Consider the following 16,167-nt stretch of genomic DNA (forward strand, 5'->3'; position numbering starts at 1 on the left):
ATACTGTGTAGTATCGTGATATTTTGTTTGCTAATAATGTATCGATACAGGGACAGCAGAAATCGATATTTTGTTACAAACAATTTTTTCTCTGAAGTCAACATGCTCTGGAGTCAGAGCATGTTGACTTCAGAGCATGTTGATCCTTTTTCTGAGCAAGAATCCTGACATTCCTTCACTGTCCAAATGTGTTTAACTTTTTTTTTTGGCAGCAATAAACATGACAGTTTACTTATTTTAATTTAAGACATGTTTAATTTTAATTAAGTTTAGAACTTTTTTATTTAATGTAAAATTATATATTTTTTTAATTTACTTTCAAATTCTTCAGTTGCTGAATGGGCTGCATAGTTTTCATATTGCATAGTTCAGAATAGCTATAATTGTACCATATGGTTGCATTCAGTTAAGTTGGACTAGACTGTAATACAAACCGTTCAGTTTGTCAACAATAAAACTGACTGAAATGAGAGAAAGACTGAGTGTGAGACTTTGATATTAGATAAAATGAATATTGATAAAGTTTACCTTTATGTGCAGAATTTAAATATCGCAAAATATTTTTAAAAATCGCAATAATATCGTATCGTGCGTTAAGTATTGTGATAATATCGTATCGCGAGTTGTATGGTGATTCCCACCTCTATCCAATAGTAGAGAAAGCAGTGACAGTTTGCTCAGCTAAATAACACAGAAACAAGATATCTCAAGAGGATGGAATTTTGTAGGGTCTATATTTTGAATTTACAAATTGTTTCTGTTTTTTCTAAGGTAGCCACAAAATATGTCAAACATGTCAGTCCAGACGGAACTGATATTCATGATCCTTATAGATCACTAACTTTTCTATGTGAGGCAGATTCTCCATTTACATGCACACATTGAAATCTTTGAGACTGATACAATTAAAACCACGGCGGCAGAGTTATTATTTGAATTTTGAATTTTTGCTTTTTTACTCTAAACTATTACTTTGTATGGCATGACTGTGCAGTCGTTACCTCTCTTTAGAGAAACATTCAAGCCTGATGATTGGCTGAGGCATTATGTGTCTACGTGTCCAATGCCGATGTTCCATGTTTGCTCCCAGAAGTAAAGTCACTGTAACCTAGAACAGGTGAGGTAACACTACGACGGGTCAGTTGTCACTGCCGCCACTCTGCGCCCTCTCGTGCTGTAATTTGATAGTATGAACAAAATACCACTGAAAAGAGTGACCACAAAAAGACACACAGAAACAATCCTGCTTCTTCAGATTCATAATGGGACCTTTATTCTTAGATACATATCTACTTCATCTGCATGAAACTGAACTATGTTTTTGTGTCTGTACTCACACAGTGGCCTACTTGTGAGTGGAAGAGGCTCATTGGTATGATGTAGATTATCTTCTGTTGTTAAACTCTGACCTAAGCGCACAATTATCCCCATGCATATTTCATAGACTGCCAGCAACAACATATCTGTTACTGGCCTGACTGCTGCAGCCTCGCCTGCTCTGTCTAGAGGAAAAACCTGAGTTGGAGAAGTAGGAAGAGGAGAGGAAGGAGAAGGAGAAAGGTGCTGAAGGGTGTGACACAATGAAAGGATTAAGTGGGAGGACGAGGTGAGCTGCAGAATCACAAGAGCGCGAGTGACAAACTGTAACCTGCCTGAGCTGAAGAGGATGGATTCACAGTAGGAGAGCAGATATCTTTGGATTAAAGATGCACAGGAGCCAGCAGGCACCTGAGTCTTGTCACTAACGGTGATGCATTTCTTTTCCTGGCTGTGGTACAAGCCGGTTTAATAAGTGGAGGAGGCGCGTGGATAAATAATCCCATGCATACAAATGAAGCCAATACATGCAAATCTCCATGGGTGACCTTCAGGTGAGCGCTCTTGAAAATATATGTTGATGAGACTGACACACAAGGAAGTCACAGAAGTTGTTGTGTTATGAACAATGCGGGTAACGGGTGTGTTTTCTTGCACACGTTTATCACAGAAAAGTTGTATCCACTCATATTTTTTAATATAACTAATTTTTGAGAGTGCTATTATCTTACTTTGCATTTTGAATAACTTTGAATAACTTTTCCATGGATTCATTAGTATTTTTCTCGCACCATGCCTGCATTTCGGTAGTTCTTAGGTCAATAATTGCCCATTGTAAACTTAATATACGTTATATTATGTGTCAATTCTAGCAGTCAAAATCCATCAGAATGTCAGAGTATTTCTTACAGATGCATTGTTGGAAGCTCACGTTTTGTCATAACTTTGTTAATTTTGCAGGTTCTAGCCAAGGTTTCTGTGTTTGTTGGCAACAAAACCTAAAAAGTATGGCTCAGAAAGACAGCACCAGCTCTTGTCATCAAGCAAACGCACCAAACTTTTTATCGCCTCAGCACTGGGCATCAACATCTTTTCAAAGTCCAATCAGTCATGATGTATTGAGTATATCGTCTTTGGTTCCTTCTACAGTCCTCACATTCATACCCCAGTATAAACCCACAACTAATGGAAACCCACATCCAGAAGATCTGCCCTTTTCTGATGAGACCCCAAAGCTGCAACCTCTTGAAGCATCACTTTCTAGTTCAGTGTCCTCAGAAGCCCAAGATCAAAAAAATGTGACGTCAGCGGCTCCTTGTAGTGATAATCCTCAAGAAGTTCAGCAGAGGATTCAAACAGATGGAGGTCCACTGCAGGACACATCAATAGGTATCATGTTTCCAAAAGAGCTACATGATGGAGTCCCAGGTATGGTAATAATTGAAGGTGTTACGTCAATGTACAGTTTTGATAATGTGCCAGGAAAAATCACACTTTGAAACATGGGGCCAACATGCTTTGCTCATAAATAACATTTCTATAAGTGCGAAGCATTGGAGTTACATGCAGTCTATAAACTTGGGGTGCAGCAGGCTTTATCTGTTGCTGTAACAGCCTCTCCTTTTCTGAGAAAGCATTTCATAAGATCTTTGAGCCCAGCTGACACAGGATCAGAAGTACACTTATAGTGAAATGTATGTGGTTGTATCAGGAATCGGGGTTCTGTGTAGGCCAGTGTATTCCTTCCACAAGCTTAAAAAAAATTACTTTATGGAGTTTCTTTTGTTCACAGGAGGCTGTAAATTGGCAACAAACTGTTCCTAAAATCCTGAAAGCATTTTAGAAAAATTTACACAAAGATTTTACAAAAATACCACCATGTCAGATACGGAAAGGTTTGGCATTTTAGAAGTACCCATTTATACTGTACCCATTTAGATTAGATGAAACTTTATTAATCCCTTCGGTGGGTTCCTCCGGGAAATTCAGTTTCCAGTAGCAGAAGTTGCATGTTACAGATACAATAAAGGGGAATGAGAGTAAGGATATAAGCATAAATATGCCATATATACACATATACACATATATAAATACAGAATATATAATAGGGATAAATAGGAATACCAGTGGATTGCACATTTGAGTGAGTCTATTGCAGGGTGATTATTGCACAGTCGAATATAAGAAAAAATATAGCGAATATTGCACAGTGAAAAAAAGCACTACAGCTCAGTTTCCCCTCCCTCTCTCCCCCCAACGAGGAGTTAAACAGTGTGATGGCATGTGGGACAAAGGAGTTTTTAGGTCTGTTGGTTCTTGACTTTGGGAGAAGCAACCTGTCCCTGAGTAGGCTCCTCTGATTATTTACGACCGTGTGCAGAGGATGTCCAGCATTGTCCATAACCTCCAGCAGTTAGCGTTAAACCTAAAAGTTAGATAAGCATATATTTTCAAAATGAAACTGAATGATCCAGCTTTACATTGATGCAATCAACAGTACTTGTGTTAGATGCTATTTACAGGTGAGGTGTAACTTTTTGTTTTATGGGAGAAAACTGATTTAAATCAAATATTATTAGCAAAGTGTGTGAATCCCAAAAGATGACTTAGTCATTGTAATTGAGATATTTAATTACCAGTGCACTGGTAATTAATTAATGTTTAATCAATCTTCACTTATATTTCTGTGGTAAATAGTCAAATCTCTTAGCCTTTGAGGATTGATTGAAGACAAACACATCTGCAATTTCTTCTTGCATACTCTGAGCCCCTCCTGAGGAAGCAGCCTTAATGTGATTTTGAAAAATAGCACATATGTTTCTCACTTCAGCACCCGCTTCTATCCACAGTCATTTGGCAATTTACTATAACTTTGATGAGATACATAGATTTTCTAACACACAGACTGCTGAGGCAGCTGTTTAGATCCTCAGTAATAACATGTGAGCTATTGCTCCTGTGCAATCTTTTTTCTTTATCACTTTTTGACCTCAAAGTTGCCTTGGTGCCGTTGTGCATGAAATAGTTTAAAGGTCTCCTACTGCGGTGACTGGAACTTTTCTCTTGGACTGCCTTTGGCAAATAGAAAGCAGGACAAGAAAAGAAAAGAAAGAAAAAAAGCAAAGAAAATAATAAAAGAAATAATAAGAATAAACATAAAAGAAAATTCATTTGTAATTTTAAATCTGCTTCATATTTGTCACTGATACTGTCAGTTGTATCGATGACTAATTATTTCTGCATCTATGCTATCTGTCATTAGCGTTTGGCAAGGCTGTAAATATATAATGCAACAAGTTCTTGCAATTAAACTTTAAAAATAAAAATGACATATCAGAGTACCATGCAGCATGTTAAACAGCTTGTTGCCTCTTTTTCCTACTCCATCAGCTGATCCTTTTATCTGATCATGATTCGCAAAGAATTATAAAGAATTCATCGCTTTGGTTTCAGTTTCTCATTTGTCTCACCTTCAGGCAGGCATAGTTGAAGATAAGCTCAGCTTATCAGCTTCTCCATTCTCTTCCATTTTAATTTAAGCGAAAAAACTTGTGGCAGACTTTTTCAGTCTCTATTTTTTACACTGTGCCGTCATCATAGTATTACAAATACACCACAGTAGGCAGCATTGCAGTGTTATATAGATGAAACAAGAAAATAGTTCCTTTGGAGAAAAAGCATAAATTATCTACTGGAGTTCATGATTTTGTTGCCAAAACGTTACCATTTGTTCCCCTGTCGATGCGAACGCAGCTTAGAGGTTTTCACATTTCACTAGTAGTAATCCATCTTGACTGTATCAGTGAAACACAAAATTGATTTCAAAGTTGTTGGGTTTTTTTTTTTGCCTTACTTATATTTCATGCAACTCACGCTTTACATATTATGGATGTGTTCTGTCCTCAGGATTTTGTCTGAGCAGAACTTTTGTCCCAGAGATGCATATTCACCTTCACACTGATCGCCCTTGACAACTGGTTTAAGGTTTATATCACACTTAAATAATAAACTATAAATAGTTTAACTGCTAAATACTGTAAATGTAGCCAAAACATATGGTTACACCACCTGTTTGCCGTATGTTCAAACCTATAATCACAGCTTTGAGCACAAGTGTTTTCTATCCTCGACCTTTATGCATCACTACATTAAGTTACACACAGAAGAATTTACACATGTAAGACAAGTAAAACAAATTCGACTGGCTGAACCAACATTTCAATAAATGTTTAATGATGATGGTTGTTTGTTCACAATAACAATACAACTCAAATTACAGAGAGTAGTTTTGCATAATAGCCAAATGGCACCAGATAGCTTATTAACATATGGTGGCACTGTTGCCTCACAGCAAAAAGATCCTGCATTTGAATCCACTGGCAGGTTCTGGGTGGAGTTTGCGCGTTCTCCCTGTGGCTGCATGGGTTTCCTCCAGCTGCCTCTTACAGTCCAAACACTTCCAAAGCTAACTGGTGTTTCTTAAATCGTATTTCTGAGTTAACCCTGTGATAGACTGGTGGCCTGCCTTTCACCCTGTGATAGCTAATATAGACTCCAGCCCCCTACAGCTCTCATTTGGATAAATTGTTAAGAAAATGTGCACGGTTATCATCTTTGGCTTGTTCTCACCTAAACTGCACCAATCTAAAATCTAAAAGGGATCTCCAAAATTCACACATTTGTCAAAGTATGATGATATGATAAAACCTCACAGTTAGTTTGGTTTACTACAACTGTCCCAGTCAATTAATAAAGATGATGAAGACAGGATGTCTTGGAGCTCAGAGCTCCTTGCAAAGTTTTAATATTTCTTGTTATTTCTTGTTTGTTTGCAGATGCAAGATCCCATGCCTGTACATCTCGTGACCTGTTAATGTTTGTGGGAATCTTTGTCACTATAAAAGTGATTATCGCTTCTGCTCTTTTAGGTAACCCACTCTGAAAAGCAAGGTACCTCCAGTACATCAATAGCACGTTGAATTCTAGTGTTTAACCTCCTAGGACCTGACGTCCACATATGTGGACATCACATTTTGGGTTATTTAGACTAAAATACTCAATTTTGCTCTACAAGGGCCTGATATCCTTTTACGAGGACATTATACTGCTACTGTTCTATCAAAATTTTAAACGAATATCCTCATATGTGGCTCTTATTTTTCTTAAAAACAAAAATAAGATTGAAAAAAATCTGGTAATTTTTTGTTTTTACATTCATCGGGCTCCAATATACCCAAATATCAAAGAGAAATTAAAAATGCATGCAGTAGAATATTTTGGGTCTTAGGAGGTTAAGAAACAAACCTTCTCATCATGCAGTTACCACTAATATTGCAAAAAGAAAATCTAAGTCTGCAGACTTTTTGCCAGATGCAAAAAGAATCAAAAACTTAGAATGTTCTACATCATAATATGCCACTTTAGTATAATAATTGTAATAAAACACCCAGTTATGTCATTCAGCCTTACTGCTTTCTGTAACACATCAGTGAGCATACATAATAGGTGTCTCTGATTACGATTAAATACAAATGAAATGAGAAAAAAAACCCAAGTTAATTAGTTCTGAACATTCACTATGCCAGTTATTAAATCCTCTATGAAGCCTCCTTCTGGGAAATAAATTACATTGTTGGAAAAAGTGAAACCAAAATGCAAAGATAGAGTAAAATGGTTTGCTGAGGTTCCAAATTTGAAACCAGCAGCTATTAAGACTGATCTCAGTGTGAGGAGTTTTTAATGTTAATGTTTCACTACCCACTTGAGACATTGTACTGTGTCATCTGAATGTTTTTTCTCTCTCTTCAAATTAGTTAAGTTCTTGCTGTTTCCCTCTGAGGTGGGTGAATCACCTCCTCTCTGTGGTGGGAAAGGGAGCTGCACTGTCCCAACCCAGAGGCCCGTTCTGTCCAAGAATCCAGTGAACCAGACAGGAAATATGACTGCAGGTAAAGAATTTAAATTTCATAGTAACTAATGCATTTTGTCTCCAAAGCTCCAAGGATGGCAATCTTCACTGCCACTCCAATTTACTGCTCATCTCTCAAACAAAAGATGTTACTTACATATCCATCAAGCATCTGGCAATTATGGCTGTGCTTTTCTAAGTCTTTTCATGGAAAAGGTTTTAGTAGAATATTACCATAATAATTTCTCACATTAAACACCTTATATTCTTAAAATTAATTAAACCACCTTTATGGTCATCTTATTTTTTTTTCAAAAAGAGCTTTTGCATTTTTTTTTTGCACTCATTGTCTGTTTGCTTGATTTCGTGTTCTTCATCTCATATCCAGACTGCTCAGTTCTGGTCAGCAATGGTCAGCGTATTGTTGGAGGAACCTTAGCTACAAAGAACGAGTGGGCCTGGCAAGTCAGCATGCAGTGGAGGGGAAGACACGTCTGTGGTGGTGCCATCATCTCTCCTCGTTGGGTGATCACTGCAGCACACTGCTTTGTTGAGTAAGAGAGACACGAGGAATGACAAGAAAGAAGTGTTTACGAGTTCAGTTACTGGTACAGTCAGTTAGCAAAGGCTGTAGTCACGACCACCTGCTCAGTCCGAGGTAACACCGTGTTCCTGTTATGTTCAAGTCAAAAGCAGGTAAAGGGTGAAGTAAAAACTTTTTGCACCTTTTTGCACCTTCTGCAGCAGAGCAGAGCTCCATCTGTGATGTGATCACATCACAGATGGAGCTCTGTAAAAGGGGCTCTCTGTTCCCCGTGAGTGTTCATCTTGGATTATGAGCAATGGGTGCGGATTTTTTGAGCACAACTACAAACCAAAAGCAGCTCCTAATGTTTGCAAGGCTAAAGTGAAAATAGAAATACATGTAATTTGGCGATGGCTGAGGCCTAAACCGTGATTGTAATAATGCTGGAGGTTGTATGATATTATGAAAAACCATTGAAAAACAAAACTGTGAAAATTAGTGGGCACACACACACCGCTTCTTAAACCGAACTCTATCTACTAACTTTTCTGTCACTCTTCTGCAGTAATAACATGCTTCAAGTAGCTGACTGGACGGTTGTGGCAGGCACTGTAAGCATTGCACACAACTCTCTGGGGCAACACTACAGGGCACTGCAGATCCTCTACCACCCTGGCTTTAAGGTTATGCACAATGACTATGATGTGGGACTGCTGCGCACCATAATTGACATGGACATGACGAGTAAGTAAGAGACGGATTGCGCTATCATTCATCAGGGCAACGAAAACCACATCATTTGTTTTTCTTTACGCTGAATGAATGCTGGAGTCTAGTAACTTGTTGAATGTATGTAAACTAGCCAAATTTATGTCACACAAGACAAACAGACAATGTTTCACTGTCTCTTTTTATAACTGTATTTACTTACATTTGAATCATGAAAAGAACTTAATGTGACTTGATGCACGTTTAAATTTTATTATGATTAAGGTCAGGACAGATCAAGAAGTGTAATCCCTTTTGGGCTTGAGGGGGAGATTAGGAGCACTTACATCACTGCACTAATCATTGCAATCGCTGTCATATTGCCAAAACAAATATTTAATTTTTACCAAAACTTAAAACAATAAAGAAAGAACGAACTAAACACCTAACAAAATCAAAATCGTCAGAAGTGAAACTTACTTTTAAGTCAAGAGAAAAACATGTATTACAATCATAAACGTGGGTGGGAGGAAAAAGGAAATATGTGATTTCATAACCACGAGAGAGAGCTAACCTTTATCACTTTACTGCTGCTCTTTGTAGGTGGGGTCCGACCGGTCTGTTTACCCAGTCCAACCGAGTCCTTTCCTGATGGATCAGACTGCTGGATCACAGGCTGGGGATACGTAAATGAAAACACAGGTGCACTGCACTGAAAGACAGATACTTTTGCTACAGTTTGTGATCTTAACAACTGAGCTAAAAGAACGTGATTTGATAACGCAAGTATAATTTAAGTTGGAGCTTCAAATAGCTTCAAAAACTCACAATCATAGTTTCAGAGTTGGAAACTGTAGGGCAAAAACTTTTTAAAGAGCCATATTTGTCAGTACAGTATCCTCATTGAAGCTAAGACGTTAGACTTAATTACTAGATAAAAAAAATATATATAAGTGTAATCATTCATTATCTTTTGAACTGTGTAACATTTCCACTAGTCACCTTCAAGTAACCCTTTCTACTTATTTTCATTCACTTTTTGCTGCTGATTTTTTCATTTCATTTTCTGTCAGGCTATGTGTCAGAAGAGTTAAGGCAGGCTCATGTTAAGGTAATAGCTCAATCCATCTGCTACGACTTGAGTGTCTATGGTCTCTTCATAACTCCTCGAATGATTTGTGCTGGGAGCATGGATGGAGGGGTTGACTCTTGCCAGGTACACACCCACAGAGATGAAATCTCCTCTCCACAAACCTAGCACAGGTTCATGAAGAATATAAAATATATTTTACAATCTATATACTTTTACAATATACTTTACAATCTATCAAGAGTTGTGTTTCTCCCATTTGATGTTCACAAATTTTGTTTGTGAAATGATTTTCTCTTAAGGGAGACAGTGGTGGACCACTTGTGTGTAAGACATCTAAAGGGGATTGGAAGCTGGCAGGCGTGGTGAGTTGGGGAGAGGGATGCGCACGGCCTAATAAACCAGGCGTCTACAGCAGAGTAACTGAATTGCTTCAGTGGATTGAACGTTACATAGACATACAGGTATGGGAAGCACTTTTCCTCACCGCTTGTAAATGTAAAACCTATCTTTATCTGTCGCTCTGTTTCGGAGTCAAAGTTCTGTTAGTTTATTTACTGCATCTGTGTCACAGTCTATCTAAAAATGCTTTTCTATTTTCATTTTGAACTACAACCCTTGACAGATAAGCAGTTTGGCTATATAGCAGATAATAAAACTTCAGCAGTAAAGAAGAAAAAAACTTAACGGTTAAATGTTAAATCCTGTTGAAGGTTATAGAACCAACATTTCAATACATATTAGTTCTTTAAAGGATGGAGGCAAACTAGATGCATTAGTAAAAGAATACATCAGTAAAATGCAGGAAATGTGATTACTTTTAATACCCTGCAGGACTTTTCATAGCCAAAATGCACTATAACACATTAATGTCATTTGCGAAATATACAATAAAGTTTTTAAATTGTCCTTGTTTTAATATTTTTTGTTGCAGTATAAAGCAGAGGATTCGGCCGAGACCACCACAGCTGTTTCTGCAACACCTTAAAATCTGACAATGAGATAACTGACAATAAAGATCGACTTGCATCTATCTGCCTATCAGTGTTGTTCATTCTACGATAGCGTGCACTGTCACTGTTGTCAGTTAGAGAAATATAGAAACACTATTATCTGTAGTAGAAATTTTATCTGTAGTAGAAATTTACTGCCAGTAATGATACATTTGTAAACGTTTATCAGGACTGACATGAAAGTATAGCTGACAAAACAACAAATAAATCAAAGTGAAAATGGGATTGTATTCCTGTCTGATCGCGGCTGCTGACCACAAATTTTAACAGTTATTACAGCGCATGGCGCCTCTTTAGTGTCTAAGTGCGCCAATTTAAGTGCTGGTGTATAGATTACTGTGACTTGACAGGTTCAAGGTACACTAGATGAAAATGACCTGATAACCTATGTTAGCTAAATTTGAAGTACTGATAAACTGTGGAACCAAGCAGTTTCTGATATTTTTCCTTTGATTGTATAAAATAAATATTAGTACTAAATACTAGTATGACTAGTAAGACTAGATGAACAAGATATTATAAATAAAACCAATTATTCATTATTTCAAAACAAATGAATATTAATTAAGTTTTGAAAACCTATATTATGTTTTCAATGGGTTTCTCACACTCTTTAAGTGTGTTCAGTGGCCTTATAACAGGAGTCGCAAACTCATTAGAGTCTATGGGCCATATGTAGCCAACTACTTGCCAAAATTAATCCAAAAGTACATCAGCAGCTCGTTCGGGAGTTCAGGAGCTTGCCTCAGTTAAGGTCAATGATTGATCGTTCATCAAGTGGGAAAAAGAGTTCCGAGGCAAAAACCACAGCTGACCAAAAACCCTCCCAAAAAACATCTTGAATATCTCCAAGACTTTTGTGAAAATGTTCTGTCAACCGTTGAGACAAATTTGGAGTTTTTGGAAGGTTCAAATCCCATTACATCTGACAGAAACCTCAACAACATTTCATAAAAACAACATCATAGCAACAGTCATACGTGGTGGTGGTGGTGGTGGTAGCTTGATGATATGGGACTGTTTTACTACTTTAGCACCTGGAGAACTTCCAGTATTCATGAACAATGAATTCTGCTCTCTCCCAAAAGATCCTAAAGGAATCATTTCGTGCCCTGAAGATCAAAGACATTTGAGTTATGATCGGGCAATAATCGGAAACAGCAAGTCTGATTGGCCTAGTCACTGTCTGGACTTTGATGCTTTGATATGACTTTGAACCAGCCCTTCATGCTTAAGCACTTTCTGCAGCAATTCTTTAAAGAGAGGGCCAAAACTCCTCTATGGTGATATAAAAGAGTCATTTCCAGTTATCATAAACGCTTGATTGCATTTCTTGCTGCCAATGAAATCATCAGTTAAACATGCATTTTGTATTTATGGTCTTAGTATCAAAATGTGTTTGAGGATCTGAAACATGCAAGTTAGACTTAAAAAAAACGACAAAGGGAGCAAATACTGTTTTCATGTAGCTCATCACAAAGCTTTTATTTGGTTGTTTGTTTTCCATCCGTATTACTCCACTAAAGCGGATGACTGAGCGTTTTATACAAGGTTGTGTTTGGACGATGTTTACTTGCCTGACAGCGTAAATGTCACGTAGGCCGCTGCTACGTTGTTGTGTACATTGCCAGGCCCCTCATTCCAGGGCGCATGCGTCTCACTGAGGACTGCGAAGACGGTACTCAGCTGTGCAGGAAGTTAGCCGGCAGCTTCACTTACCCATAAACCCATATTTACCGCTTAATAAGAAACAAGTTGGCACGGCTCCAGCCCGTAAAAGCAGCTGGTGACAGTGGAGCTTCCAAACGACACTGAAGTCCTTGTGTTGTTTTTTCCAAGGACTGATTGACAGTCAGTGTGATAAGCGGCAGGTAACACAGAGTTCATAGTGCTACTACCCACGGTCTCTCTTTGCGGAACCTACGCGTACGTGCGGTAGTGTTGCCCGCTATCAAGAGGTTCAAATCAGGACACATCGGCGACTATGTGTTCGGTAATAAGCAGAGTGAAGCCCGTTCAGCGGGCCCTGGCTTCGACGCTACGGCTCAGGACAAACGCTGACGGCTTGAATTACGCGGCAGCCCAGAGCAGGCGCTTCTGCCCCGGCTTTATCACTGGAGCTCAGCCGCTATGGGTAACCAGCAGATCCTACTGCGCCAGGATAGCAACGACGGATGGACTCCTCTTCAGACAGGTAGGTTATAGATGATTATACCTTGCCATTTTGCGCCCGTTTGGATCCTCCTGCCTTCAGGAAGAAAACGACATTTTCTTTAGGATTTTTTGCAACCGTCTTTACGGCGTTAAGTAGGAAGTGAGTTAGCATTTAGCTCATTGTTATATTTCTGATAAGGAGCATTTAATTTTAGTTCTTTTAATACGCAACCAAGTTAGGTTGTTGGATGAATTATGTGGATCATTTTCGAGTCAAACAACCCTTTAAGTTGATCTATGCGCAGTTTTGTTTCGGATACTAAAACTTGACAGCTAATCTTTCAGGGGCATTTGTATGACCCCTGAATGCTTCCTGACACAGTTGATAAGGATGTTTTTATATGATAACAAGTTGCCCTATATTATAATCTGTTCTTTCTTTCAGTTTTTTGGTCTCTTACAAACATTGTCTATGAATGAGTGTGTAACCCTTGTTACCCTTGCGCTATTGTTTTTATTTATTACTGAGTCACACCTGTGTACTCACCTTTTTTTCCCTCCTCCCCCCTTTAGTTGTTTGAAGTGGAGAGCAGCACGTACACCTACCTGCTGGCAGACGCAGACACCAAGGAGGCTGTCATCATTGATCCTGTGCTGGAGACCATTGACAGGGACCTGAAATTCGTAAGCGAACTTGGACTCAAACTGACAGTGGCAGGTATCTACCTTCCCAAAGTTGAGTTAAAACATAACAACCTAAGAAAATGTGCTCCATCTTCCTAACCCTGACACTAAGATGCATTTTCAGATCAGCCCTACTTAAAGCTTGAATGAACTTTATGAAAACATACTTCATTATTACCCTTGGGGCCAAAATAAATATAGTACTGGACTTGTTTCCCTCTTTAAACGTCTGTTTTCTGGGGGAAATTGAAATTGAGTCTCTGTCCCTGAGCCAATATACGTTAATGTGTATTTATATACATACATATATACATGCACGTATGTATGTATATATTATATTATATTATATTATAATAATACCTAAGAGTAAATATTATGAAATGATTTTGCAGTGATCTGTGTTCCACTGACTCTTCTTATATGCAGATTAAAATATACAGTAATCTTGACTCGCATTCAAACTTTCTTTTTATTTTTTTAAGTTAACACCCACTGCCATGCAGACCACATAACAAGTACTGGCCTAATGAAGAAAAGACTTGCTGGTCTGAAGAGTGCCATCTCCAAATTCAGTGGTGCATCTGCTGATATCCACCTAAAAGAGGGAGACAAGATCCCCTTTGGAAGACACGTATGGCGAAAAAAAAGTTCTTTTTTTATGATGGAGTGTTTGTAAGTGTTGCATACCTGTTTGGTTATGTTTGCTTTATAAAACTAATTTAACATGACACTTGTCTTTTCTCTTCTTTAGTCTTTGACTGTGAGAGAGACACCAGGACACACTGATGGGTGTATAACGCTGGTAACTGGGGATCAGACTATGGCTTTCACTGGTGACGCTCTTCTCATTAGAGGCTGTGGCAGGACAGACTTCCAGCAGGGTACGCATGCTCTTTTGGCTTTATGCTTGTTTTTGTTCATTTTCATTTGTAGTGTTTCTGTATGAACACAAGGGGGCAGTATTACAGCCATTGCCTTTAGCAGTTTTCTAAGTTTTCTCTCATTTCTTAAGGTTGTGCCAAAAGGCTCTACCAGTCAATCCAGGAGAAAATCTACACCCTGCCTGACCACTGCCTCATCTACCCAGCACATGACTACTTAGGTTGGCTGAAACACATGCAGACACACATTTATGTATTTTATAGAGTCATTAGTGTGAATGTTTTTATGTAATACAGATTTTCAGCTTGTGCTTAAAAGCACTGAAAATGTAAAGCTATTAATTTCCCACTAATGGGAGCTGGAACAGATGTTGTATACATGTTGTTTTTATAGTGCATCTTTTGTGTGTCAGAAGCATGTTTCTGTATAAATGTTTTCATTGACCAGATTTAACATGTGACAAAAATCAGGACCACGAAGACTAAAGATGTCACACTGGTCTGCATCTGTTTTTGTGTTTCAGGTCAGACGGTTTCTACAGTGGGCGAGGAGCGCAAGTTTAACCCACGCTTGACTAAGAGCATGGAGGAGTTTGTGAAGATCATGAACAACCTGAACCTCCCTAAGCCTAATAAAATAGGTATTTAACAATAGTATCTACAGCCTTTCACTATCCATGTCATCTCCACATTTCTAGTTCTCGTGCCTATGAGACGTCACCACAGGTTTTACGTGCTGGGCGTCACATTTACTATAAACATTTTTTCCTTGTTCTGTTGCAGATATTTCAGTGCCTGCCAATCTGGTTTGTGGACTGCACCATGTTTGAATGTTCTGCACGAAAGACGATACTAATGACATCATTGCCCAGTGATAGACATTCTGTGTCTGTTTAGCAGAATTAATCAAACTACTTGCCATAAAGTGCTTTATTGTGGTTCTGTGTCTAAATCTAAATGGTATATTTTAATTGCTGTTATCATTTATAGTGCAGCTACTGATCAATTGTACTTGGAATAAATCTGCTTCTATTTTGGATATTCAAAATAATTAATATCTGTATTTGAGGAGAGAACAGTAATGGTACCCTTTGTTAACTGTGTAAAGTTAAAAGTAAGTTGACCTTATTCAGATTTGTTATTATGTGTAAATTTGGGGAGGAAGAGGAAAGCTTGGATAGGATTGTTACACTGAAGGTTCAGTTTAGTATTTGTGAATGCTTAAAAGGTACAATTGTGTCGTGTAGTCAAGGCCTCACACACTCACAGTACCACAAGCAGTGGCCTCTTTTAATAGCAGGAAAATAAAACTTATGCTGTTTGCATTTAAAATCAATAACAGCTAAGATGTTACTGCACAACATGTCATAGCATTATGAGCTCACATGTTCCTTTTATATGTTGAAAATGATGATTATTATTTACTCTCTAGCTCTAAAAGAAGGAATCAGACTGCAGTGACCCATGCATGCTGTTCTTGTATTTAACAGATCCTCAGCCAGTAAGACGGGTTTGTTTTAGAGTGCTTCCCTTTGACTCAGCCACACAAATTTGCAGCTGTGTGACAATTTGAGCCTGAGGTTTTTGGAGGCCAGAATCAAAATGTTCATAAGCAAGTGATTTCATGTGAATATAACTTTTTACTATTGCCTTTTATTAAGAGAGCACCACATCAGTTGCATGTATCAATTCTGGTTCTCTCCTCATGGGGGAACACTACCTGCCAGGTTAACTCAGACTTTTTATGTCTTTTGCTGCTATGGATGAAGCCCTGTGGTGATGATGGTTTGAGCCTGAAAACCCGAGTGAATATGGATGTCTCATGTTCACCAAAGACTGTCATTAAATAAATTCCAAGTTGAATGAACATGGTGTAGAGCTGTATT

At 38.2% G+C, this 16,167-nt stretch overlaps 2 protein-coding genes and 1 long non-coding RNA gene across 3 annotated transcripts; 2 read left to right on the top strand and 1 right to left on the bottom strand.

Annotated features, from left to right (window-relative positions):
- The first annotated feature begins 1,528 nt into the window (after positions 1-1,528).
- LOC146659503 (transmembrane protease serine 3) lies at positions 1,529-11,024 on the top strand. The gene is made up of 10 exons (XM_085423589.1): positions 1,529-1,871; positions 2,278-2,745; positions 6,153-6,245; positions 7,131-7,265; positions 7,614-7,779; positions 8,317-8,495; positions 9,063-9,161; positions 9,533-9,675; positions 9,852-10,013; positions 10,484-11,024. Exons 2-10 carry the CDS (start codon positions 2,325-2,327, stop codon positions 10,535-10,537), a joined length of 1,452 nt encoding a protein of 483 aa, XP_085279715.1. The 5' UTR covers positions 1,529-1,871; positions 2,278-2,324; the 3' UTR covers positions 10,538-11,024.
- Positions 7,453-9,159, bottom strand: LOC146659504 (uncharacterized). The gene is made up of 2 exons (XR_014913806.1): positions 9,034-9,159; positions 7,453-7,770 (listed from the first exon to the last, which is right to left on the bottom strand). It is a non-coding gene; the product is annotated as an uncharacterized LOC146659504 (long non-coding RNA).
- Positions 11,025-12,198: 1,174 nt separating the features above from the next.
- Positions 12,199-16,148, top strand: LOC146659505 (persulfide dioxygenase ETHE1, mitochondrial-like). The gene is made up of 7 exons (XM_085423593.1): positions 12,199-12,756; positions 13,290-13,434; positions 13,883-14,031; positions 14,152-14,281; positions 14,413-14,502; positions 14,806-14,922; positions 15,065-16,148. Exons 1-7 carry the CDS (start codon positions 12,547-12,549, stop codon positions 15,109-15,111), a joined length of 888 nt encoding a protein of 295 aa, XP_085279719.1. The 5' UTR covers positions 12,199-12,546; the 3' UTR covers positions 15,112-16,148.
- Positions 16,149-16,167: the final 19 nt, after the last annotated feature.

The sequence above is a fragment of the Rhamphochromis longiceps genome, linkage group LG11, assembly GCF_057381845.1.
Source record: "Rhamphochromis longiceps isolate RC_006_pf linkage group LG11, R_longiceps_female_GT1.1, whole genome shotgun sequence".
Lineage (NCBI taxonomy): Eukaryota > Metazoa > Chordata > Actinopteri > Cichliformes > Cichlidae > Rhamphochromis > Rhamphochromis longiceps.

Excerpts from the sequence above, each read along its gene's own strand:
- LOC146659503 (XM_085423589.1), top strand. The coding sequence starts at position 2,325 with ATGGCTCAGAAAGACAGCACCAGCTCTTGTCATCAAGCAAACGCACCA. Across the intron at positions 2,746-6,152 it reads GCTACATGATGGAGTCCCAG|ATGCAAGATCCCATGCCTGT; the intron begins GTATGGTAATAA and ends GTTTGTTTGCAG. Across the intron at positions 9,676-9,851 it reads GAGGGGTTGACTCTTGCCAG|GGAGACAGTGGTGGACCACT; the intron begins GTACACACCCAC and ends TTTTCTCTTAAG.
- LOC146659505 (XM_085423593.1), top strand. The coding sequence starts at position 12,547 with ATGTGTTCGGTAATAAGCAGAGTGAAGCCCGTTCAGCGGGCCCTGGCT. Across the intron at positions 14,032-14,151 it reads AGATCCCCTTTGGAAGACAC|TCTTTGACTGTGAGAGAGAC; the intron begins GTATGGCGAAAA and ends TCTCTTCTTTAG. Across the intron at positions 14,282-14,412 it reads CAGGACAGACTTCCAGCAGG|GTTGTGCCAAAAGGCTCTAC; the intron begins GTACGCATGCTC and ends TCATTTCTTAAG.